Genomic DNA, 27,893 nt, shown 5'->3' on the forward strand with positions numbered 1-27,893 from the left:
ATTCGAAGTTTGACAAATAGCCAGGTGATAACAGCGATAAATTCTATTAAAAATATTAAATAAGCGATTAGCTTATCCTCTAGCAAGTAGTTAACCGTAGTGCCGATTCGTAGCGCTGAACCATTTGGTTAAAAGTGTAACCAATTTATCCCGCATTGAAACGGAAAAAAAAGTGTTGCTTATTTACACGGACTAGCATCAGAATGGAAACTATATCTCCGTGGTGGCAAGTCAGCTAAGTCCGTTAGCGTAGGTCCCGTAACAGTTAAGTTACGGATCTAGTTCAGCCTCGGTGATAGCAAATAATCGCAACAAAAATGGATGCAACTAAAAGACCATTGACTTTTTCAAAAGATTTTTTTGCGTATGCTGAGAACAAGAAAATTTTAGATTTGTTTCAGGTATTTTTCGTTTGCTTTCAAATTTAAATTTAAACTGATTTAAGTCAAAGAAAAAAGGTTTAAGTGACAAATGAGTGAAACATCATTTGTTCAAATAAGCCCTTCATATATGATCATTTGAATATTTTCTTAATTTTGGAAGAATTCTATTATTATTTCTTTTTTAAAAAACTGCTTGATTCTTTGTCTTTAGAAAACAGTGAAGTTGTGTAGTGCAGCTTAGCGTTTTTAATAAGTGATTATTTTTCTAAATTTAGACTTATTTCTTTAACGCTAGAGGAATCTTTAAAAGTTATTTGTATCAGGCTTAAGATAGTTTAATTCTAGCTATTTTTCTCCTTGGACTTAAAATACTTGGTTATAATTTTGGAGTTGGTAAATTTGTATTCATTTTTAATCTTGTATCTAGTAGTTTCTGCATTTTGAAGGGGGTTTTAAAAAGATCGCCAAGCTATTATCGACACCAGAGAAGATAATTATTTGTGATAATAGGTACTACCGGTATAGATTCTATAGGTATTGAGGTATTTCCTCCCGAAATGGAATAATACCGATTTTACTAAGCAGTTACACCATTTTAAAATAGTAAGCTAAGGTCATTATTTGTGATTTCCGGTATGACAATGTTAGCCTTCGAAATATTAAAAAGATATTTGCTTCTTTTTTTTTCAGAAAAAAATGATAGCGTAAGCATTTGTATCGCATTTATTAATATTTGTTTTACAAAAGCAAGATAATCGTGCGCAGCATAATTCAGAGTGTCTTCATAAGCGCAAAGTTCTAATTTTTCTTTTGATGATGAAGTTTTTATCATGGTTTGACATAATTGTTAATTTATCTATGTTTTCCCCCTAAACACTTTTCGTCACCAAGAACAATCAACACACATAAACATAAACAATCATAACGTAAACAATCGAATTGGCAAGTGTTAGTCACAACATAGCTGACTCTAAATGAAGAAAGTAGCAAGTTTGGAACATCTAAACACTTTTTTTTTCTTTATATAACTTTTGGGAGTTTTCAGCTAGCCGGGTGCATGCGAAAAAATCACCCAAAAATGTTGAATTCCGTCAACATTTTAATTTTTAACTATTTATTATTTCTTTATTTTGTTTATTATTTCAAACACTGAACATGATGGACGTTAATAAAAAAATTAAACAAAATAAGAGAATAAAAAAAATAATTTTAAATTTCCGAAATTGAATCAAAAAATTCCAAATTTTGGGATTCTTAATTAAACAGGCAGGGAAAATTTTCAGAGACTTGTACTGTGTTAAGCTGTGTAAAAAGTAAATTAATTATAGTTTTTCTTGAAATTGTTAATTTAAAAGCTAAATAAAAATTTCAGTGATATTATAAATTCGGGAACTGAGCTTTTGAAAAGTGCTTAAAAATACATAAAGTTATATTAGAAAGTGTATTGTCCAGTAATAGCTATATTTTCGCTAGTTAAGTCTAGCCTCTGTAAAAAAATCCTTTGTGCATGCGAGGTCCTCAATAAGAAAGCCAAAAGATCAACGTAGGGACAACATATAGAGAATATCGGCCGATCATACCGAATTTAAACTTACAAAAAATCAGTGTAGAGAATGCCAAGAAATGTAATTAATATACATTTTGTTCCGTTTACCAATTGCGTTGCTAATCAATAATAATCGCAGGTTATTACTAATAATCACCACAAATTTTTTTTAATAATTGGTCATTGGCAGATATTCTTTATACAAATCTTTTTTTTTACGCTGAGAGTTATCGCCTAGTTTTTCTGCTCTAACATTTGTAGAGGTTAAGAACCTTAACCCTACGCTCTCTTTCAAAGTTTAGAGTCTTTGCCTTACATTCCCAATAATGGTGTTTTAGAATATCATTTTAATTGTTATAATTTTGTTAGGTCAAGGGTCATTCTTCGATCCCCGACATTCTCTATACTGAAAATAATTTCTATGCATGTTCTTCTAACATCACTTAAGTCAGGGCTTGCAAACGTTTTTCATTTTTGGTAACAAATTTGATGGAAAAAAATCAATTAAAGCTTGTTAATTTTCTAATAAAAACTAAACTGATCACTTAATAACGTATTCGTTTAAAAAGAATAACTGCTTTAAGACTTATTCTCTTAATATGTTTAACGCTTTACTCCTTATGATTTTTTAAGAATTCATAACATATAATGACTTATTCGTCTACAAAAATAACTATTTTAAGACATACTTTCTTAAATATGCCTAATGCTTTACTCCTTTTGGTTTTCAAAGAATTCATAACATATAATTACATATTAATCTAAAAGGAATTACTATTTTAAGACTTATTCTTTTAATATGTGTAATGCTTTACTCCTTTTGGTTTTTAAGGAATTCATAAGATATAATAACACGTTTGTCTGAAAAGAAAAACTATTTTAAGACTTACTATTTCAATATGACTAATGCTTTACTGCTTCAAGTTCTTAAAGAATTCATGAGAGTATGCTTAAAGGAAGAGGCTACAAAATAATGATTAAGGAAAAGAAGCTTTCAAAAGGCAATTTTATCTGTTCTAAAAATGAAATCAAAAATTTTAACTAGAGAGTTCGAAAAGTCTATCACTCTCCTGTGCTACAATCTAGTAAAAAACATGACAGTTATATGACAAATTTACATCATCTAGTGCAACAATTTTCTGGTGAAATATTTAATTTTTTTTTCTTTTAGAATATGTTCGAGAAGTTAACAATTGATCGCCCGGAAAATCCTGCATCTTATTTAAGAGATTTTTTATTGAAAGGAGGAGGCTGTAAAGGTAGAACTAATTTAATTAGATTCTTATACAAAATAACTCTAACGCATTAAATTAATTCAATCATAGAGAAAAACTTACAAATTAGGACCTAGGAGCCCAGGTGGTTCAGGAGACAGAGCGCCCGCCTTCAAATGAGGAGAACCGGTTCCAAATCCCAGCGATGACTGGTTGATTCGAATTCCGCACCCGGCTTGCACCGACCACAGTGTTGACGTAAAATACCCTCAGTGGTAGACAGATCATGGGTTAGAATCCCTTTCCCGTCAGGTTAATCATGGGAGGTTTTCCTCTCCGTTCAACGCAGCAAATTTCACGAAGGAAAATTTTTCCTAAGACCGATTCGGGAGTTCCCTTGTCTTCTAGATTAGATTCAAAATTTCACGGTTACGGAGTTGAACATAATTTTAAATTTAAATATTGTTGCCTGAGCAGATTACAAAAACCTTACATTTTTATTTCCTTCCTTTTTTTCGTTAAATGATTTTTTATACCATTGTCCTGTTTAGTGTAGTTTATATTTGTAAATTGGATCAAAATTCATTTTAATCTTTTTTATCACCCCATTAGTGCCAAACGTTTATGTGCTTGGTCCTCCAGGAGCCAATAGAAAATTGGTTTGCACCACATTGGCCAATCACTTGAAGTTAATCTACATTACAACTGGAAGTTTGATAAAGGATCTAGAGAGTAATAGCGGAAGGAAGTATTCAGTAAGTTTGGAAAGGTTTTCAGTAAAAATCGGAAGGATTTCTTTTAAAATAATTTTTACTATTAAATTAATTTATTTCTATACAGTTTATTTATTTAAATTACTGAGGTTATTTGCTCAAGGTTATTTGTTTATTTATTTATTTTCTTTCGAAAATTAATTTTAGTCTTTTAGATTATTTGTTTTATTTTATTACTGCCATTTAACAGCCGACGCAGTTTTGGGTTTACGAGTACAAATGTCCAATTCCGTTGCCTTGTAACTTTGAACCCAATCCAGAAGACAAGGGAACTCCTGGATTAAGTACCTTCCGGGAAGGGGACTCTAACTCAATAACCATCTACCACTGAGGATATTTTTACATCAACACTTCGGTAGCTGCGAGTTGGATTCGGAATTCGTATTGACCAGACATCGTAGTGATTCGAACCCGGTTCGTTCACCGCCTAGGAAGGCAAACGTTCTATCTCCTGTCCCATCACGACTCTAGATTATTTACTTATAATATTCTAGTTGCTTTCATTTTCAGAAGAAAAAAAGAAAATGCAAAATATTCTTTCATTCTGGGTTAAAAAATTGTAAGTGTCCCTGCCGCTGAAGTTTTGGGTCTTAAACTTAACATTAAATTTTTTTTACTAAGCAAAAACTATAAAAATCAGAAACTTAAAGATTGCAGATGCTAAGAAAATTTACAAATTAAGCAATGGAATAAAAATTTTAACATTCGGCTTCTCATTAATTCGAGAATTATTTACTATTAAATTTGTAGTAAAAAATACTACCCGGCTCAATCTGCCGCCCACAGTCATTTCATATGCATAGTTAAAGATAGGCGTTCTGAAAGAGCCATTTTTATCAGTGCACTCAACATTGAGTTTTTTTCGAAATTACAATTTGTTCAAAGGTTATTGATTAAGAAAGATGTTATTGACTTAACTTTCAAAGGTAACTGACTTCTTTTAATCGTCCTGTAAGTTAAAAAATACATACATTTTTGATTGATTATGTGATTTAGATGAATAATATGTAATTTTCGAAATTAAGTGTCACTAAAGTAAAGAAAGATCCCACATAGCACAGATTGTCACAGTGACATCATAATAAAGTCAAAAACGGCCCTAGCCGTCACAGTCACTGGTGTGACCGTTTTGAATTGTCTCCAAGTGGTTACTTTGATGTTACTCTATATTGTGATATCACATGAAAGTCTCCGTGATTATGTATTGTGACTTTCGACAAAGATATACTTTACGGTGACTAAAGTCATTTGAAGACTTTGTTGCCACTTTCTTGCAACTTTGATCCCTTGAAAATCACATGGAAACCATTTCATGACTTGTCTTACTAAAGTTCGAGAACCATTTTTTACGACTCATCTCATTTTGTTCTCATATTTACTTTTTATCGAATTTGATTTATTGAAGTCACGTGTGTCAAAAGTTATGATTCCACTCTAGACAGAACAGTCATTTAACCTTTTAATGGGCCCTTTATTTCTAGTAAAGGTAAATTAAAGTATTTTTGGAATTGAAATTGTTTTAAGAACAGTAATTGATATTTAAAAAAAAAATTTTAGTTTATACAAATGTCATTTTTTTGTGGTAAATATACTTAACATGACCCATTAGAAACTTACTGACTTTTATTTTTCTTTATTTACAAAATAAATTCCTTAAATGCTACGAACTTCAGAAGGAATTATGTATTTTATGACTTTTATCCGTTTTTTAAAAGTGACAAATGGTTACCAATTCTATTCAAACTCACTTCAAGAAAGTTATTGAAAAATGGAAACCTAAATTAAAAGTGGTAAAACGTGGTGATTAGTATACTTACCACGGCCTTCAAAAGGGTTAAATACATTTATAAGTCTTGTAAGCAGTTTTTTGCGACTACCACTACCAGAGACTACCAGTGTGTTTAGCACTACAACATTGCTCCCACCAGAGTTATAGCTGTGATAGAATACGATGAACGGGTACCACTGGTTGATTCATTGCTGTTTTGTGAGAAGCCGAGAGAGCTGTATTAAGATCACCGATCTTTTTGATGATCGTGTATACTATCGTGCATATCGTACACTAGTATACATCAGATGAAAGAAATAGATATCAGAATGTTTTTTGGTTACTTCAATATTTTTAGGTACCAAACACAATCATAGCGTTTTTATTTCGCGATACGCATTTCAATGTAATTTTCTTGACATATTATTGACAGTATTTATACTTGTTCATGTTTAGACAGCAAGTCGAGTTATGTAAATAGTTTGTATTGTTATATGATGACGCTTGTTTCAGAATATCTTTTCTCTGGCAGGATGAAATGGAGATATCTTATACAACTTGGGCTGACTTAATAAAGAGACGAGTTGAGAAAGCTGATTGCCTGCGAAATGGTTGGCTGATTGAAGGATTTCCTAAAACTAGGAGACAAGCATACACTCTTCGTAAAATTGGAATATTTCCAACTCATATTGGTGATTATTTTATTTATGTTTCAAACTTGAGTTTCTTACTACAGGAAAGGGAGTGTAGAAGAGTCCTTATAACCTTAAACACATTGAGAATAGAAGAGTTTTATCTTTGCTTCTGTAATGTAATAAAGTAATTATGCCAATCAAGGCAGATTGAATTTGGGTCGGACTGAGAGTGAGAGGAGCACTTGAAAAGGATCTAAAGAAAAAAATTAAACTTTCTGATTTTTCAGAAATCTTAATAAAATGTTATTGGATTTGTTATACACTACTTGATTTACATATTTTTTTAAAAAAAATTTCAAACATAATTTGAAAAGTGAAATATTTTACTTTCGGTTTTTAAACAATTTCTTTTTTTAATTGATGTAGTTAAAGTACCATTCCAAAGATTCTGCTTTATTGAAACAAATTTAAAAATTCCTTTTGCTTGTCCATAATGTTATCTTTAAAATGTATAATCGGAAACAAGTTTATTTTGTTTAGAATTATTCAGCTTAAAGAGAAAAAAAATATTTTTGAATTATGTGTCTTCTAAATGGTGAAGAAATATTGCTTAAAAGTTCAATTTTCATTTTGTGTTGACACATTTTCTTCCATTTTTTTAACCGTGAACTGAACCTTAGGGGGCCCTTAGCCTCAAACATTTTGCGGGGGGGGGGCAGTTTTATAACACAGACCCTGCACGTTCTATGTCTTTAGTATTATTCCTTCATCAAAATTCTAAAAAAATAATAAATAAATAAATAAAAGCTTATTAACAATGCTAAAAATTGAAGTAAGTTTCCCTATTTTTTAAAAAAAAAGAACTCACACTTTTAGGAACCTATTTATTGGCAACAAGTACAGCAATGTTTCAGCTATTTTTCAACATAGCCACCACCAGAATTGAGACACTTGTCGTATCGTGGGATCAACTTTTGTATCCCTCTGTCGTAGAACTCTACTGCCTGTGAATGGAACCAGCGTGTGCCGAAAAACCGGACACCCGAACACAAAATTGAACGCTTAGGACGCTGTCGGTACGAAAAGTGATGTGCACGGTGCTCTGGGACAGAAAGGGCATTCTGCTCATTGACTTCCATCCAAACAATAAACGCTGACCGTTACTGTGAAACACTGAAGAAATTGTGACGTGACATTCAAAACAAGAGTCGTGGAATGCTTACTGCAGGTGTTGTGCTTCTCCATGACGAAGAATGATCTTGCTCCCAGCGATTTTTACGCTTTCTTACACCTCAAGAAATTTCTTTCCTCCAGTGAGTGTTTTGGCAACGACGAAAGGCTGAAGACGCCTGTCACACGCTGGTTCCATTCACAGGTGATAGAGTTCTACGACAGTGGGATACATAAGTTGATCCCACTATGCGACAAGTGTCTCAATTCTGGTGGTGGCTATGTTGAAAAATACATTGCTGTACTTGTTGCCAATAAATAGGTTCCTGAAAGTGTGAGTTCCTTTTTTTAAAAAAATGGGGAAACTTACTTTCTGGATGAGCCTCATACTTGATCCAGGAGTTCCTTGTCTTCTGGATTGGGTTCAAAATTACAAGGCTACGTACTTGAACATTAGTAGTTCGAAACCCAAAAAAATAGGGTCGGCTGCTCGACGACTGTTATAAAATAAAATAATGCTAAAAAAGGAATAAATTACGATTAAAAGTAAGTTAAAGTTTTTCAGTGCTTTTTTCGTTATAAATTGACACGACATCCTAGGGCCACACATTCATAGGGGCCCAGGTGGGTGATCACAATTTTAGGTTCATAGCCAGTACGACCCTGTACTGCACCCTGTACTATTTAATGCATCACTTGGTAGTAATATTCGCAACTATCTCGTAAACAGTGCAAGGAAAAGAAAGTCAGTTACAAAATTGAAAAGTAGCATGTCGTAGATATTAATATCGAGAATTAAACTCTTAAAACAAGCATGAGTTTTGTTTACTTCTAAAACTGTGACGTTTTAATTTCGCTAAAATGTGACGTCTACAAAAATGAGTTGAAAAAAGCTTCTCTACAAAAAAGTGCTTATCAGTGTGATAATAAATAAAATTTGCATGAAAGCATGAAAAATAAAATATTTGTTTTTTTTTCATGACGTCATACATTTAGGGCAATTTAAAATAAAACTGGCGCACTTTTGCATAATCAATTCCTGTTCTGAAACCGAAATTCTGCAAAGATCAGAAGATTTTATCGATACATCCTTTTGCTTGTTTAAGATTACCTCTTAAAGTAATTGCGGATTTTAAGCAGGTTTGATACAGTTAAACGAAAAAATGCTAATTAGCAACCCATTCTTGGGTATCAACCCTGAAAAGAATCGAGCCCTGACAGTAAACCTTTTTACTCATGTGATCATTGACGTCAGAGAAAAATAAAAACAGAATAGTCGAGAAAGTGTAGGCTAAATATAATATCTCTTGAAGTAGCTTCATTTCATTTTGATACAATTCGTTTTTTTTTTTTCTAAGTTTAAAAGAAAAGGAAAGAAAAGAAAGGATATTCTTTTTTTTGCTTTGATTAATATTTGCGCCACCAGTTTTTATGCCAGATTGGTCTTACATCCATTATATTTCAACTGGTTGTTAATGAAAATAAAAACGTAAATAAGGACTTAATGTAAGCAAGAACCAATGAATAATAAGCACCAAGAATGTAGCTAAAACCATTATTAAAAGTTTAATGTTATACATTTAGAAAATGATACTATTCTAAATTATAGCATAAAGGTCTCATTTTAAGAATGGGGCAACTCCATCTATGCTTATTAGAGAGTCCTAAACACTAAAACAATGTATATAGTTTATTATCATACATCTATTTAATGTGTTTTTATATTTCAGGCATCTAAATTGCTTTCTTTACTTTTTCAGTTGTCATTGAAGATGCTGTTATTAACTACAAGGGTAATATTATTAATTACTGTTCCTCTTATTGAATATAAATTACAGTCTTTGCCCCTGTTCGCGGCTCTCACTACCTCCATGATTGCCTCACATTCATTGCTATTTTCTTCTTAAATGTATCGAAAATATCGGTTCGTCCCAAAATTCCTGCCGATTTTCCGTAGGCGGAGATCCCAAAGGTCTGTCAAAAATATTAAAGTGGTAGTGAAATTAAAACTAAACAATATGTTAGCTGTTTTTAAATCATTAAAGTTTCTTGATCACCACAAAGGTTTGGAAACTTATTGCATAGGTAGAAGTCTGATACATGCTAGATAAATCTTTAAGCTACCACAACGACTGCTTATATTCAAAATGTTTTTACCTCATTGTTGTAATTTCATGATGAATGGGATAGGGGCCGCTGCGCGGCCCAGGTGCCCAGTTGTTTTTAAATAAAGTAGATAAATCTTTAAGAGATTCCAACTCCCTCCGGACAACTGACATATATTTCCGAGTGGTAGTCTTTCAGTGAATGATTCTTGGCTTAGTAAATTTGATTCATAGGGTTTTTACTACTTCGAAATAATTCAAAGGCTTATGTGATACGCCCCTTTGTTACATTTAAGAAGTGTTGAGCATTTTAAAAAGTTGGTAAAATTAACCGAGAGTCTGAAAAACTCAGTTTGTTGTTCTTTACCGAGCCGACCGGTCTGTTTAGGGGTCAGGGAAACTGGCCTTGCATCAGATAGGTTTTGGGTTCAAATTCCGGACAATACATGGATGTTCTTTCATTCTCTGTACTATCTGTCCTTACTGTGGGAGCAACGTTGGCTCGCCTAACGTGGTGCTTCTAAGAAAGAATTCATCAAATCTGCCCTTCAGATGCCTGTAAAACGATAGTTATTCTCCAGGCAGGCATTGGAAGGAAAAGTACAGCTCTTCATTGCTTTTTAAAATATTTTGTCGTGTCCGAAGCAGTTGGCATCTCTTGAATCTTTAACTCCCAGAGACTAGAAATGACTATCGGTGATATCTGACTCTGGGGTTCTTCACCCCTAGCATTTAAACCCAACTTTCCTCTAAGATAGAAGAACGATAATAAGTACAAACTTTTAGTCTGCTACTGCTTCTGTTATTCTCTTACACTAATATACAACACACTGCTATTATTCCCGTCGCCCAAGGGTATCATCTCATACGATGACGTGGAGTATCCGTTCCGCGGACAGGAACATCTTACTCATTCTCAGTTTAAGTCTAAGATAAATGTTCACTAAATTGAAGTGGTTGTGAAATTAAGAAAACTTCAAACTGCTTTGATGAGTAGTTTGCTGTCACTTGAATGTTTATGACGGATCTTTGGGAACTCCAACTATAGAAAAGCACGAACGTATAAATTAACGATCTCCAGAAGGGTGAATAAATTTTCTTACAATAAACAAAAGTCAGGAAATCTAGTTAATTATAAGTGTTAACAAAAAAGTAAAACACAAAAAAATATTTCTTAAGAAAATAAATAATTAAATAATATACCCTGCTTTCAGGTGCTCAGTATGAAGAAGATCGAAAAGAATTATTGCAATATGCCGGGCAAAAATCTCTTATTTTGGACCTCCACAGAAGTAGTTACATGAAAAAATTCATAATCGGGAAGTACTCAGAAGCTCATACATCTCTCAATAAAGGTTAATCATAAATACATTCGATTTAAAAAATTAAACATAATTCTGTTTGAAAACAATTTGTTATACTATGAGAAGAGAGTTTTTTTACAAACTATATAACTATATACACACGCTATAACTATAATAAGACATCTTAGTTATATTCATTTGTTGTTTTTGTCCTGGCATATCTTGTTTGTAATATGAAGCAAAAAACTGGAAATTCTCGACTTTATTGAAAATTACTTTCTTGTGAAAACGATAAACCGACTCCAAATAAGGGTTAAGTTCTGTAAGTAAAAATTGACCTGTTTAAGTTTTGATTAGATTGTAAGCGCTGCCCTATGTTTTTCACTAGTCTGGTTGTGGTTGCTTATATTTAAAAATTCTTAACTCAGACTGATCGGGAGTACAATTTTTGCCATAATGGTTAGAGAATCGTTCTATAGCACCAGGGGACCTTGCTGATAACTAATGCCTTGATACTTAGATTAAAATAAGTATAATAACATTTTTTATGAAGCAATATGCATTAAATAGGTTTTTATGTGATTTATCACAAAATAAAATGATTTTTCAACGAAAAAAATTTCCAGAGAGTTAAAAACATTTTTTTGGTTCTCTACTAAAAATATTATATTCCGAAAATTATTAAAAGCAATTGAGCGAAAATTCCAAGCTTTATATGAAATAATCAGTGCTTCTTTAAAAAAAATTATAAAAACCATTAAATTAAAAAAATTAAGTATAAAAATTTATGGAATTATATACATGTTTTGTAAAAAATAAAAGGATTTTCTAAAAGTAGAAAAATTCAGTTAGAATGAATTGAATTTTTTAACACTTTTGAATTGAAAGAATTAAATCTCGGGAATTAATAAAGGAAATCGAACAAAAATTTCAAGCAACAAATGGAAAAGTAAGTGCTTTTTAGAAAATATAAAAGCTGCTATTTAAAAATACATAGATATATATACCACAAAAAGACTTTTTTCAATTGTTAAATAAAAAAAATATTCTTTCGCATACTGTTACGAAATAAAAACAGTGTTTAATTGGAAATTTATTAAAGAATTTGATTACGAGAAAAATCATTCGACACTTAAAAAGAACGTAAGGTATATAATATATTTTCAGCACTTGTTATTCTCCATTTCTATTTAAATTGCATTTTGATATTCGGCTTCCATAGTAACCCGAAATAAAGAGAATTATGTAGGTGGAACAGGGGGTGTTAGTTTGATTAGAAAAGAATGAAATTGCACTCTCTCGGTAATAGAAATTTGGAATACCATTTTCTTCTTACTAACCAGGCATCGAGCAATGGAAAATATTTCATAACTGTTACTTTAAAGTGCCAGACGATTTTTTTCGTTATTAAATTCTATAATAAATTTTTCCTTAACATGATCTTAGCACTGAGAACTGAGTAACATGTTCATACTATGATCTCAGTACTAAGAACATATTTTAATTCAAAATTTTAAAAAAATCGTTGTAATATTATTTTGCTTTCAACATTTAGAAGCTTCAACATTTTCCTTGAAAAGCACTTACCCTTTTACGTAATACCTAACATGTTTGTTCAATCTTTTTAACAGTGGCTTAACACATAAAGGCCTCTTTAATGCATATAGTTCAATAAAAATATTGTTTCCTTTCGTTTTTTCCTGTTAATTGTGACTCCAAATGATGACTAATTTAAAAAAAATTTAGGTAGCTTTTTGGAAACTTAGCTCTAAGTACAAGTTTTAGATTTTTTCTACGCCTAGGCAACCCTTCGAGACACAAACTACCTATTTACATTATTTATGCGATACATGATTTTAAGAAGATTATTAAAATATTAACACTATCACGATATTTAGAGTCAATGCTTGAAAAGCGATGCAAAAATCTTTTGATTAACCCTTTCGCGCCGACTGTCACAAATACGTGACAGCAAAAAACCGTATCAATCAGGGTAAGAAGATAAAACTGGTAATCAAAGTATTTCTTTAGCAGTTTATTTGTGGGCGGAGTTATAATTTTTTGATTTATTTAATTCACCATTACTTTGTTCAAAATAAAACTATTTAGTTATACTTTGAATTAACGCTGATTATATATATGATTAAACTAACAATAATTAAAATAAAAGCAAAGTAAGTCTGTCAAATTAGTAACGACTACATTTAAGTTACCGTTTTTTATTTAATTGCAACTTGATTCTGATTTTGTACGAATGCTTTTCTGAATCACCCGTCCCCAAGGGGTTAAGTTAACATTAAAGAATATGTTCGATCTGAACTACTTAGTAAAAATATATATAAAGTTTTCAAAAATGTTTACTACCAATATTTAAACAAAGAAATTTTAAATAAATACACAATATCAGTCTTGTCTTGATGGCTGTGAACAATAGTCACATACAGTTAAATGAGTGCTAACAATAGTTGGCATCATGGGTGAAAGCAAGACCGTTTCAGTTATAACTAGTTTTCGGGAGGAGTAAATCTATTCGCTTTTTTAAATTCTTTAACAGTACCAACTTTTTCTAAGACGACTATGAACTGGTAATTGACAAGGTACCTGTTCGCGCTAGCGGGCACCAAACCATTTAGTCTTTAATTCAGAGATGCCAACTTGCTCCGGACAGCAAATATATATTTTAAAGTGGTAGTTTATCAATTGTGAATCTTGCTTTAAAAGATTCATATTTAGTAGACTTTTATCCATTACTATTTCTAAATAATTAATAAGCTTATATAATTCATCACTTTATACGACTTATGTCAAGCTATACTTTTTAAAAAAGCAAGCAGAAATAAGCAAAATTTACTTTGTAGTTATTTACCATTTTTTAATTATTTTGGAATGTCCGGAGCAGTTGACATCTCCGTTAATTTGCCCTAAGGCAACTGGTACTTTTGGCATAGATAAATTAGAGGAAATCAAGGCTCTTGGTGGCTGGGTAGCATGCTATTAGGTTAAGATAATATTAGATAGAGTATATATTAACTTAATAAATAAATTAATATGGTACATTTAATTAATAGAGTAATGATACGTTAAAATTAACATAGTCAGGGGAACAATTAAGTTAATATCTAAAGGTGGAGTACTACAGTTCTGAGAATCACCTTTGTTCCTTTCCCCTTCCCAGGAGTATCCATAGTAATAATAAAAAGGGGGGGAGCTTATCTATTATATGTTTTTATAATATCCCATCTGAAAGCAGGAAATTAATGATTAGGTTATAATATCTGCTGTCGTGATGAGCTCTTTGTTCAGAATTAAGTTAAGTTTGCTGTAGTGGTATTTTTTGCATTGTAGAAGAAGCTGGCACTCAGTTTGTTGATAAATTCTCTCACAGGGTCGATGTTAAGATCTCTTCTGATGTATTTGCTTGATATGTGCCAAGGGGCATCCGTGTTTACTTTTCTTGGAAAAGAAGCTGGATATTTTGGTTGTCTCGGCGTTTTGCGCGAAGCGCCACTATCCGATTCATCGAATCTGTTTTGTCGTATTCTAGGAGGTCCTAAATATCATTGAAGTTGTAGTATGTTGTAACAACAAATCAAGTCCTTAAAGAAAGAAATCTTTAGTTTTGAAGTGAAAATCATCTTTGGAATGGGGAGATCCCCTTGAGTAGAGTTGTATGAAAGTTAATAGTATTTTGATAGTATGCAGTCTGAGCGTAAAAGGCGGTAATTGGGCTGAAATTTGAATTATCCCGGATTATATCAATATCGAACAACTTATTTAAATCTGATGTGGTGTATTTTTTTGCATCGCTATAAAATTTTGTGATCAATTTAGCTATAAAGCAATTGATATCATCAATGTTTAAGTCTTATCTGAGTAATCTATTGCTAATCGCCCTTGGGGCGCCAGTCATTGTTCGTAAAAATTTACCTTCAGTTGTGGATAACTTCTTTTTTAGGTTGTTGCTTATAGTAGTGAGGACTGTGCAAGCATACGTAAGAAATGATCGAATCGCTTGTATATAGATAGTTCTTTTATTTGATAGATCAAGCTTTGAATTCTTATGCAGGAGAACTTTGAGCGCAAAAAACGCTCCTCTGGCTCTTTTGATTATGTCGTTTAAGTGAGTGCTCCAGCTCAAATTATATGAGATCGTGACGCTGAGTTATTTAACGTGTTTCACTGGTTTAATCTCATTGTTAAAGAGATAGATGTGGGGAGTATTTTGTTGTTTTTCTTACTATTTATGATTAACCCGTTTTGTCCCGAATTTATATATTGAAATCATGCAAAAAGTGGCTTTATGGAAAAAATGGTGCAATACATTTTCGAAATTAAATGTTTTTTCTACTGTTTGGGGATTTAAAAAGTCTTTGATTGATCAAAAAGTACTTGTTCCTTATAATTCTAGATCTAATCAGAAATAACTAAATCATTGTGGTATCTGAGAATCTTTTAATTCACCCAGATAAATGAAAATGCTGAAAATAGTTTCCCACCACAATGAAAGTTTTTGAAAAAAGGAACTGTCCTAAATATATGACGCTGGGCGTTAACCGGTTAAGAGGAAAAGAAGCAGTTTTTTATATATTTATATACTATAATTGTAAAAATAAAATCTCGATAGTTACAGAATTAAATGCCTTGCCACTTTTAGTTCTTTTCCGTCTTGGTGTATATATATAGGCTTCCAGCCCTGATTGGCATGTATCATTTATAACAAGCTACTGGTTCGTGACGTGTCTATTAATAACTGGTAGCAACACTATTTCTAGATTTTTTTAAAAAAAAATGAAAAGCATTTATTATCGTTAATTAAAAATTTTGTACTTTTAATGTTAGAAACAGTCCGGTATACATGTATTAACTTTGTTAGATATAGCTAGTCAATCACCTTTCTCCCCTGAAATCAAGGTTGGTATAAACTGGTTTTGCTACCAGTTTTTTCAGTTTTCCGGGCACAAACAGCTTTTATCAAGCATTCCTTACGAATAAAAATAAAAGTATGCTGCTATCAGTCTATTTCAGAAAGAGATAACAAATTAAAAACTACCACTCCATATAAATGATAATGTAAGTAAGTATCAGATTCCTACTTACTAATTAACTAACTAATCAAATTAATAGAAAAAAGCAATAATCTTTAAGCAAAAACCTACAGTGAGATTTTAATTTGGCTGTTTGTTCTTAATTTGATTTTTAAAAGCATCGCCTCCTTCATCAGAAGGCCTCCAAGCGGTTTTTTATAAGTAGATTATTTAAAATATGAACCAGCTTTGCACGAGTACCGAACATCTATCATAAAAATACCTGAAAGAAATTTATTTTGCTTTATTATTTATACATTAAATAAAATAATATGCGGTTGTTAAGAAAGAAACCAATCATATTCATTAATTGAGCAAATTTTAAGGAACATATTTTCTAACTCTTACTGGTTTTCTACAAACAAAATAAGTCTGTCAAATTAGCTATGCCCAAACTTAAGCTACCGCTTTTTATTTTTTTACTGTCCTTATTCGGATTCCGTAAGACTACATTTATGACTCACCCGTTCCGAAAAGGTTAAATGTATATATCAGATGTACCGTTTAGTCATGTCGGATACTGACTGTTTCATCACCTCTTACATCAAAGAACCTCCACACGGTATTTTATAAGTAGTCGGTGCAGAATATTTAGCCTCTATAAGTCGGGCGAGTCATATATGCATTCTGAGGGGGATTGCAATCAGGGTAAAAATAAATAAAACTGGTTGGCAAAATGTTTCTATACAAGCTTCATACCTGCCAACGTTTAATCCCTTCCATTATCATTTTCCCCAGAGGTATTAAAATGAAATTAAAACTTCAATTTTAAGCAAACAAATACGTTGCATTTGAAAAAACTTAAGTTGACAACCATGATAGTAACGCATATTTATATATGTGCTTATTTTTTGTAAGAATAGTGGTGATCAATATCATTTAAAAATTAAGTTTATAAAAGAAAAAAATAGTATATATTTACTACCACTTTAAATATGAAAATAAAATCTTCCGGAAAAGTTGGCAGGTATGCAGTTTATTAGGGGATTAGTAATAATAATTTGATTTACTTAATATATCACTACTTAATCCAAAGTAAAAATTATACAGCTACACTTTGAACTAATATTAATAAGTTATGTTAGAATTAAAATGCAAGCAAGAACAAGACTGTTAAATTATAAAAAAATAAGCTTTGTCTGAACTCAAACTACCTCTTTTTACTTTTTGCCAATTTTATTCTGGTTCCGCGCGAATACATTTATGACTCGCCAGTGCCAAAAATGTTAAAAAGTGAACCAGTTGTGCACATGAACGCGAATTCGATTTTGAGAGAAATTTATCACATATATTTGAGAATAGAATGTGTAGTGGTTGACAAATGAATAAGAGAAACCAATCATATTCATAATTTAAGAAAATTTCAGGCATATATTTGCTACCACTTTCTTATTTATGCTAAATTTTCTATTAAATGGCTCTTTCGTAACCCTTCTTGTCTTCTAAGTGGTCTGATCGAACTAGCTATAAAAAACCGCTTTTAGTTGTAGGAGACGTTCACTGTGATTATAGTTAAAATTGTACTCTTCAAATAATAAATGAATTACATTTTATCAATTTTGGGTTTTTAAAATGCAAAGTACTCTTTACTGCTAAACTGGTAGCATACTGCTAAATAGTAGTTTAAATTAGTTTATTAAGTGCTGCTGGGTATCATTCGAATTAAGTGACTTGGCTCATTTTTTCATTGTCTTCCACATTTTGTAGTAACTCCTACCATCACATGAAAGCGAGAATTCGCATTTATTATTTTCTGGTCTCTGCCACAAAGAAATTTCGAAAAGCAGTAGCTGTTAGTGTGCTTCCTCTATTCTAGATATCGAAGTAAAATATGTTCCTCACATTTGCTAATTTTCTTCTTTTTACTAGATTTATCCTGGGGATAGGAAAATTCAAGCTCTTGCATATCGTTTTAATATTAATAAATTTGATTTAAAATTATTTTAACTACCACCATCATATAAATAATTCAAACTTATACAATGTAAAAAGAGACAAGATCTTAAAAAAAGATTAAAAAACTGAAGGATATAGAAAAAGTTAACTTGTTTTTGGGGCCATTTCTCTATCATTTGCTCCGTATCTCTCTCACTTGAAAATGAATTTTTTAAAGTGTTAAAAATTTATCATTTTAATTATTTTTTTTCTTCCTAGTCATAGAATTTGTGCGAAGCAGTCAACGACCATCTCTTCCATACTTGCCAAGAGTTCTTCTCTTTGGACCCTATGGAAGTGGCCGAAAAACAATGGCCAAAATGCTAGCTGAGAAGTATAATTTAGTACAAGGTATATAATTAGTAATGTTCTTAAATTTAATTGCTTACTTTCAACAGCCACAGAATTTCCGTAGGAACTTCATACGAATTTTTCTGGTGGTGAAATAAGTTATGCATTAATACTACGTTTCAAATATTTTCACTCCTACGAAGTCCTAGTCGCATTATAGAGAGATACCGCACTTTCATGCAACACCCCACATACTCTGGTCATAGATTGCCCCTTCTATCATATTTTGCGAAAAATTCTGTAATCATTGTGAAACGTGATAAAATAGTTTTGTGCGTCTGCGCTTAAAAAAAATATTAAAAGATTTTTCAGAAATTTTTTTTTCTCAATTCTCGTTGCACTTCCACTTAAAAAAAAGAAGAAGAAAAAAGAAGAAGAAACTACTCTCGGAAAGAGCAAATGGTTAAAAGTGTGTCAGTTGTCTGTTGCGATGTGACAAGCAAACAAAACATCATCATCATCAAAATTTATCTGGGCACCTAAGGCCGTTCCTATCCATCTTGATATGGTATCTTTAAGGTGGCTCTTTCTTGTAGTTGGAATGCAAGCAAACAAAACGACTGCATACCTGCGAACTTTTATTCCTTTCAAGGATGATTTTCCCCAGTGGCAGTAAAATAAAATTTGAAATACAATTTTAGACAGAAACATACGCTGTATTTTGAAAAAGCTTATGAAAAAGTTTAAAGCCACGACTTCTTTCTTTATTTAAACAAAACTGGGTGCCTAGGCCGCGCAGCGGCCCCTACCCCATTCATCATGAAAATTATATACAGTGAATAAAACATTTTGAATTATGTAACAATGTGGTAACATTATAATAAAGTAACCACGATTAGAAATATGTACAAACTTGATCGGAGATTTACATTAATTGCCTTTGAAAAATGAATACAGCCATGATTAGATGGATATACATGAAATACGAGCTTAATCTGTGAAATTTACATTAATTGCAGTAGAAATTTGGAATTGAGCATTAAAAATTGATGATAGCATATATACAGAAAATCGGGATTCAAAATCATGAAGATTCTACATAAATTTTGCAAAGCCTTAGTGGCGCCATCTAGCATGCTTTAATGATTTGTGGTAGCCATAAAAAAATCAAGCCGTTTACTTGTGAAATAATAAAACAATGAAAAAATTCAATATGACAAATTGGCGTTTTTACATAACACTAGAAATATTGATGGTAGACTTAAATTAAAAATAAAGATAAAATATGATTTGATATGTACAATAATTGATTTTTGAAAAATGAAAGACATAATTGATGAATATAGATAAATCATACCTTGATATATGATAAAATAACATATTTGGAGAAAATGCAGTAAATATATTTTATCAGAGAAATATTGCTCTTTAAATACAATAGAATTTGCAAAAGAATTTAACGTGCATAAGTTAATAAATATGTATGCATAAATTGGCTATATTATCAGAAAATAATGTAATTTAATTTAACGTAAGTAAAAGTCTGCAGTGAAAAGTTCAGTGAATTTAACTTTAGAGTCTTGAAAATAAAAATGGAACTCACTGCGATTGAGATGTTTCTCCGATGATCCCCCGCAGAAGGCGGAGCACTTCTTCATTTTTGAGCAATTCCTGTAATTCTTTGATTAATGACACTAATCGGTGAGCAAGTTTAGGCGTCGAATTTGATGTTGCTCGAGGGCTCCTTCTGCTGGGGCGGGTCTCGCACCCAGTATAGTTGGCTGTGTGGCTTTTGTAACAATTACAGCATTTTGGAGGTGTTGTTTTGTCTTTGTTGCATTCATGTGACCTGTGGTTTCCAGCACATTTTACACACCTTGCAGGTGCATTGCAGTGGCTTTGCGTATGTCCATAATTTTGGCAGTTGTAACATTGTATAGGTCCTAGACCTCCTCGAAATCGTTCGATTTTGATCGGGATCTGCTGTATGTTGTTGACTTCGAATACTCTATGGTGATTCGCCGTTGATGTTAGGATTATGAGAAAAAGTGGAAGGAGCCGATAGGCCTCTCCCATTCTCTTCTTAAACTGCACTATTTTAAAGGTTTCAATATTGTTTTTCTGTAATTCTGTATTGATGGCATCTGTATCAAAGTCCACAGGCAGGCCCCGGACCAAAACCTTAATAAATCTGGCTTGCAGTGTTATTTCAGGTTTGCTGGGCGGATCCCGTACTTTGTCGGTATCCTCCTTAGGTTTTGTTGTCGGCAAGATAGTGACGTCATCTGTTGAATTATGTTGGCTAGAAGAAGGACAGCTGTTTGCAGATATGAGTGTAGAATTATCTTCAATTGTTTTGATTGCATTTTGCTTTTTCTTCTTCTTTTTTCTTTTCTTTGCAGGTGGTTCTGTGCTATTGTTAATATTGATGTCCGTGTCTGTTTCTGTATTCGGTGTTGTATTCAGGTTTTCATCTTTATTTTCCATGGTTATGTCTTCAGTGCTTGGATTAATTTCAGTCATTATTGATTCGAGTTGAATGGAGTTTTTATTCATCTCCTTGTTTTCTTCCGCTTGAAAGTTTTTCCTCTTCCACCTGACGTGATAAGCTGCATTTGTCAGTTTTAGGAAGTAGGAGTATTCATAGTCTCCAGAGTAACTTGATCTTATTTGAATGAGCAGTTTGCTAAGTAATTTATCTAAACGAATCAGCTCCTCTGTATCAAACTGAGTGTAAAACTCTACGAGATCGTCAATATGTTCATGTTCAACTGGTGGAAAGTATTTTTTTGATATCCCACAGATAGCAATGATTTCTTCTAATGACGTGGATTCTTTGCAATGCGACGGTGAATTACGACCAGAGAATGAGACCTTTCCACCACGAGCTGTTTTATGATACGGCATGACTTGAAAAAACAAAATGGCGGGCTCAAAATCCAGACATCAAAATGGCTAGTTGACAGTATTATCTCTCCCTACTCCAGAATCTGACGAGATCAAAATCAGTATCACTCACCTTGTAAAGTTCAGGATAATCAGCATCAATTCAACATAACCGGCATCACAAGGGAGAAAAGGACATCAGTAGAGCATCACCTTTGAATGCCACGCGTCAGGCAGGAGTCAGAATGATGAATTGGACAAGTGTGGATCAGGATATCTTAAAACGACCGTAACTTCACGTGCACAAGCATCACCGTCTCATCCGAAGTGAGGATCGAATCCCATTCGTGTAAAACGATTCAAGGTTCAACTCATGAAGGTCTGTCACCTCCTTAAAGCCACGACACTATTACATATTAATATATATGCTTATTTTTTTTCAAAAATAGTAGTGGTCAAAAAGATAACAAATTAAGTTTATAAATGCAAGGAATATATAAAAAGCATACATTTTACTACCACTTAAAACACAGAAATAAAATTTTACGCCAAATGCGTGAAAGTTGGCAGGTGTGTGACTGCATAGCTGCCAATTCGACAAGTCTTATATTTATATTTAAAACGGTAGTGATGAAATTTATGTTTCTCTATTTAATTATTGGTTTTATAAATAAAGTGTAAAACATTTTTGACTACCACTTCGTTAAAATTAATTATATATTTAATATATCTGATTAATTATGTATGATAAGGGATAGTCGCAATCTGGAAATTGTAACCATAATCATTAAGGAAAGTAAATAAAAGTTTATGACGACGTAAGTTAAACGAGTTAAAAAGTAATTTTTAACTAGTACTAATGCCACGCTAACTTTACATGGTTTGTTTGAGTGCCTGTATTCTGTGCTAGGCACTCTAGGTTTGCCCGTCTGGCCAAACTACTAGCTAAATTTGCAAATACTACGCAGATTTTGCTAGTTTTTTTAAAGGGTTTAGCATGACAAAGCTGTTCGACTTGACTTGATTAGCCCTTGGGCAACTAAGACTTTAGGAGGTGATTGAGTAATTGGCGGCTTCAGGAACAACTAAGGAACTAGTGTAAGCTTGTGAATGTTATACTCCCGAGTCGAGGATCATCGTAATAGTCATTTCCTCGCCTCAGAAGCAGAGATGCCAACTGCTCCGGACATGCCAAAATAATTTAAAAAATGGTAATTATCATCAATTTAAATTTTGCAACTACTTGACTTATTTTGCATACTTTTTAACAGGATGAGCATGACTTAATTTTTACATGAGGAGAATTATATAAGCCTTCGAATTGTTTAAAAATAGTGGTGGATTAAAACCAAATAAATTGATTTTATTAAACCAAAAATCACAATTAATAAACTACCACTCGAAAATATTTATTTTCTGTCCGAAGCAAGTTGGCATCTCTGCAGAAGTAGACGTAGCTGAAAAAAAGTGGCGAATTATATAATAGCCTACGAATTGTTTAGAAATAGTGGTGAGTAAAAATCTACTAAATTAGATTTATTAAACCAAGAATCACAATTAATGAACTACCACTTGAAAATATTTATTCGCTGTCCAGAGCAAGTTGGCATCTCTGTGCATATAAATAAAACTATTTTTGTGTGTTCTATATTGCAATAATTTCTTCAAACCATTTTAGTAACGATAAAAATATTGAAAAAATAAAAAAATTTACTCGAATTATGTGTTCCTAATAATCTTGACTTCGCCGGTCACCGGTGACCTCCGTGGAGCTACGAACAAACTTAGTGCCGGTCACCGGTGACCCCATGGCATTCAACGTGTTAATAATTATTTGTTATTACTTAATTTAATAATGGACAAAAGAATTTTAAATATGAGCCAAACATATTTTATACCATATTAATCTTCATATTTTTATATTGTGTTTCAATTGTTTTTTCTTAGTAAAAGCCGAGAAAAATTAAAAATTTATTATCTTTGAAAAATAATCTTGCGACAATGAAAAAAATATATATAAATGAAGCGATTAATGCCTAAATGTGGTACACTTACAAGAAACTTAGCTTACGCAAGCGTAGCGTAAATATCATTCTTAATTTTTTTCTTACTTTGATTCGATATCATTTTAATTTTATATTATGCTATACGTTTCTTGTTAAGTCGTTTGTTACACTTAATTTAAGGAGATTTGAATGAAATATTATATTTAAGGAATTAAAAAAAATCGAAATTTTTACTCATTTTTATGTAAATTAAATTTCATAAAAAATATATCCAATTCAATTTTATTTCTTAATCCGTTTATTATTATTACCAACAGCTTTTATCTTCAACTATATATCACCCTTAACATCAACACCCTATGTGCGCAAAAATATCTTTAAAAACTATAAAATTATGCATCCATATTACAGGGTTCATACGCTTCTGAAAAAACTTAAAGGTCGTAGTAACACTAATATTTTTTTTTAATTTTATTATATTTGTAGCTACCAGATAATTTTATTTTCTATAAGTAAGTTTGTATAGATCTGAAGTTGGCAGAAATAAAATTGTATTCCGATAGTGGTAGCTGATATTAAGAAATGTTCAGTTTTATTATAAGAAAATTGACACCAGTTATTAATCTTTTCCTGGTGCCTACAAACCCTATATTAGCTTATGTAACATTCAAAATGAAGATGCATGATCAAATTAGAGTGCAAAAATTACTAGATGTCTTAAAATTAATGATTATTTAGCTTTTATGTCAAAATTATAAAATTCGTCTACGCTTGCCCCTATTTCCTCTTTGTGTTAATTTATTTTTTTTTTTTTTTTTTTTTTACAGTTGATTACCAGGATGAGTTGAGAAAAGCTGCCTTGAAAGATGCCCCTTTAAAACAGAAATTTTACGAAATATTAAAAACTTCAGAACCTGGTAGTTCTTGTTATAATTTCAGTTTTTTGTAGATACTATGTAGCATACAACACTGTTATTTAAGTATATAGAGTCAAATTCTAAGGTACCAGTCTGAATTTGCAAATACTGAAATCTAACCGACTGGAGTAGGGCAATAAAATAATTTTTAAAAAAAATGTTTAAAAAAAAAGTTTTTTATGGTTCTGCACGCAAAAGTAAGAAAATGTAATCAAACATTGAAAGCAAATGTATAAGAATCGAGTGTATATAATTTCGTAGATTTTTCAGGTAAATGTCGATTTTCAGTTTTATATAAAGTTTATCTTAACACGTTCATGCCGGGGTGACCCACCGGTGGGTCACGCTAGATCGTCTCATCTTGGCAGCGCACCGGAGTAAAAACTGGAAACAAATAAATTTCACTTTTTAGTTTTTTTCCGGAAATAATAAAAATCCATAACTACCAATTGTTTTTAACGGATGCAATTTTTATATTGAATTGCTTCTTCACCGTGATAAATTTCCTTACAGTGAATTGCTTATTGTTGAGAATAGATTAACTCCTCCCGAATATTACCTAATATTGAAATAGTTCTTCTACCAGTATTTTCTCTTTTCCGTCCTGCTTTTAGGCACAACACCCGGCGTGATCGTGTTAAAATGAGATGCAAGTAAACATTTTTTTTAACCCTTTGACATCATTTGACGAGTGAGACTCGTCATGCTTTTATTTTGAATAAGGGAACAATGGTGGCAAAAGTATGTTGCTATGCTTTGATAACTGCCCAATCGTTAAAATAAAAATGGTAGAAAGTATTAAAAATTTTATTTGCTAACTAATCGACAAAAAAAAATTTTTATAAGCTTACTATCAGCTTTTAATTTGGCTGTTTTTCCTTAGACTGGTATTTAAATAAATCGAATTCCAAAGGGTTAAAGAAAGCATATGAAAAGCCACCAACTTTAGCTTATGCAATTATTGTTATTCGAAATGTATTAAAAAATTGTTTTAATTTTTTTTCTACCTTATTTTATACTTTTTTGTCTAAGAAATTCATAAAAAAATTTTGTGCCTTATCTTTTCCAACCTTTTTTTTTTTTTAACTTAATAAATTTCGTACCAACAGTAAACCTCGATTTGAGGTCAGATATATTTGTATTGCATATAACTAGCGAAAAACGCTCATAAATCTGTTTATCTGTATAATTTTTTATTCTAATTTAAGTAATTGATACTAATCATTTAAATTATCAATGAAATATTCCATAGATAGACCACAATTACGAATTCAGTCAAAATCACAGATACACGGTAACACTGGTGCATGGCGCAATTTTATTTACGACCTTAGCACGACGCATTGCCCAACTGAACTATTTGACCATGCATGAAAGAAGTTGATGTAAATATAAAATAATGCCTACGTTGGAATATCAATCTGAAACAAATATTGTACAAAAATATTAGCTTGAAAATGGCTATACTAGCCTTGTAGTTGGAAATTGCTCGTATTGTTTTACACATTTATTAAAAATTGATGGAAAATTTTTTAAAAAAGACTGCATTGTTAAAAAATAAATAAAGATTTAAAAGAAAGGTTTTTCTTTTTAACCTCTTCAAGACCAATCAGGATAAGAAGAAAAATCTGTTAAACAAACTGTAATTTAGCCATTTATTTGTGGGCTGGGTAATAAAAGTTTGACTCTTTTAATTCTCATCTACTTAATTTAAAATAATAAATTATTCAGTTACACATTGAACTAACATTTGCTAGATATGTAAAAATTAAAGTGCAAGAAAAAAATAAGTTTGTCAAATTGGACATGACCACATTTAAGCTACCACTTTTTTTCCGTCCTGATTCTGTGCGATTTCATTTATGACTATGAAGTTAATACAAATGCAAATTTTTATATCATAGTTCCCAATGAACTGTTGGTGGAGGTGGCATCTCAAAGACTTCTTAAAGAAGATTGCCTAGAAAGAGGTTGGGTGATGTTCAACTTCCCTGACACAAAGAAACAGGCTGATCTTCTGATACAATCACTGCAGGGATTTCAAGCAAATAGGTGCGCAGCTTAACATTTTAAACATCATTGTGAATAGTTCAAAAATGATATTTGAAATTACATCACTTTTTAAAATAAAATTTAAAATATTTTTTATCAATTTTCAAAGTCGTCAATATGTAAATAAATTAACCGTAAAATAATTCAAAAAAACATCATTGCAATTTTTTTTATTTAATTTTTTAACCGTCATTGAACAGCCGACGCAATTTTTGTGGGCTACTATCGCCATCTACCCTTTCAACCAAATAATAATAATAATATATATGACAAGCCAGTATTATTAAACTGTGATGACTCAGGGAATAGAGCGTTCACCTTCCAATGAGGTGAACCGGGTTCGAATCCCAGCGATGACAGGTCGATACGAATTCCACATCCGGCTTTCACCTACAACAGTGCTGACATAACAATAGTAGACGGATCATGGGTGAGAGTCCCCTTGCCATCAGGCTAACCGTTGGCGGTTTCTCTCTCCGTGTAACACAAATACGGGTTAGTTCCATCAAGCAGTCCTCCAAGAAGGTAATTTTCTCCCAATACTTTAACCAGAAGTTTCCTTGTCTCTTGGGTTCTAAATTACAAGGCTACGGAGTTGAACATTAGTAGTCTTAAACACAAAAAATTGGGTCGACTGTTCAACGACGGTTATGAAATAAAAAATAAAAAGAAGTACCGTCTTAGTGCTTTCGGATGACCAATAAGGAGAATCCTGTAATAGCCAATAAGTGTAGCTCAAGTGCGACGGTTAAACAAAGACCAAAACTTAACCAAAATAGTAATTTTTCATACTTTTTTTTTAATACTTCTTGTTTACTTTTTCTACAGAGCAATATTTCTTGGGGTGACTTTATGGAATTGCATGGAGCGAGTCGAGCCCCGGAGATTAGATCCCTTTACAGGTCAGATGTATCATTTAAATCAGCGACCCTGCTTCCAGAGAGTGGCCATGAGTCGCCTGATTCAGTTGCCTCAAGATTCTGCGGAATCAGTGAAGGCAGAACACGAGATCTACTCTCGAAATGTTACTGAACTCAGAAGTTTCTTCAGCACCTGTTTGCCCGAAGATATTGTGACCGAAGTGGACGCAAACCCTTCCATTGAAGATGTGTTTGAATCGGTGCAGGGAGCTATTTTGAAGTCAACGAAAATCCAGATTCCATTTTAAGCCAAAAGTTTCGGTTCAAATTTCTATAATGCACTCTAAATAACATTATTTTCTTTCATTTTTTTTCTTCTAACTTTTGTAAGCTGGGAAATATTGTTATAGTATAATCCAATTTACTGTTAAAAAGTAAATAAAGTTCCTTTAATTTGCATATTCCTTAAACTCGTCCCCCTTTTGTATGTAACTGTAAATATTAATTAATATTTATTTTCCTATTGTACTTTAATTTCACCTTTTTCATGTATTTTTTTTATTACTTGTAATTTTGTTATTACCTAATAATGGCAAAGTGCCATTTTTTTTCTCTCAAGAACTCTATTTTGCTCTCCAAACTTTATTTTTGTCATGTATGTTTCTTAGTCTAATTTCAAGATGAATGGGAAAAGGGCCGTAAGGCCTCAGGCGCCCAGTTCCACTACAACGAACGATGATAGCTGAAAGTCATAGCAATTTCTTACCTGCTGACTTTTAATCTTTCTGAGAAAGAATTTTCTAAGTGGTATAAAAGCAATTAGCCTAAAGATTAAAAATTGGATAGGTGGCGCTAGCGTTGGTCAACTGTTAAGGCAGCCAAAGCCTGCAAGTGGCTGTTGCGCTGTCAAAGAGGAGGAAGTAAGACAATTACGACTTTACTCCATGTATTTAAATTTTGGCTA

The 27,893-nt window shown here is 32.1% G+C and overlaps 1 protein-coding gene across 1 annotated transcript; it reads left to right on the top strand.

The window, feature by feature from the left end:
• Positions 1 to 263: 263 nt before the first annotated feature.
• Positions 264 to 27,333, top strand: LOC107450763 (adenylate kinase 8-like). Its single transcript, XM_021147343.3, has 10 exons — positions 264 to 401; positions 3,101 to 3,188; positions 3,756 to 3,898; positions 6,217 to 6,376; positions 9,250 to 9,282; positions 10,809 to 10,949; positions 18,137 to 18,268; positions 23,928 to 24,017; positions 25,922 to 26,069; positions 26,898 to 27,333. The coding sequence occupies exons 1-10, from the start codon at positions 318 to 320 to the stop codon at positions 27,235 to 27,237; spliced, it is 1,359 nt and encodes a 452-aa protein (XP_021003002.3). The 5' UTR covers positions 264 to 317; the 3' UTR covers positions 27,238 to 27,333.
• Positions 27,334 to 27,893: the final 560 nt, after the last annotated feature.

Source organism: Parasteatoda tepidariorum, chromosome 10, assembly GCF_043381705.1.
Source record: "Parasteatoda tepidariorum isolate YZ-2023 chromosome 10, CAS_Ptep_4.0, whole genome shotgun sequence".
NCBI classification, from domain to species: Eukaryota; Metazoa; Arthropoda; class Arachnida; order Araneae; family Theridiidae; genus Parasteatoda; species Parasteatoda tepidariorum.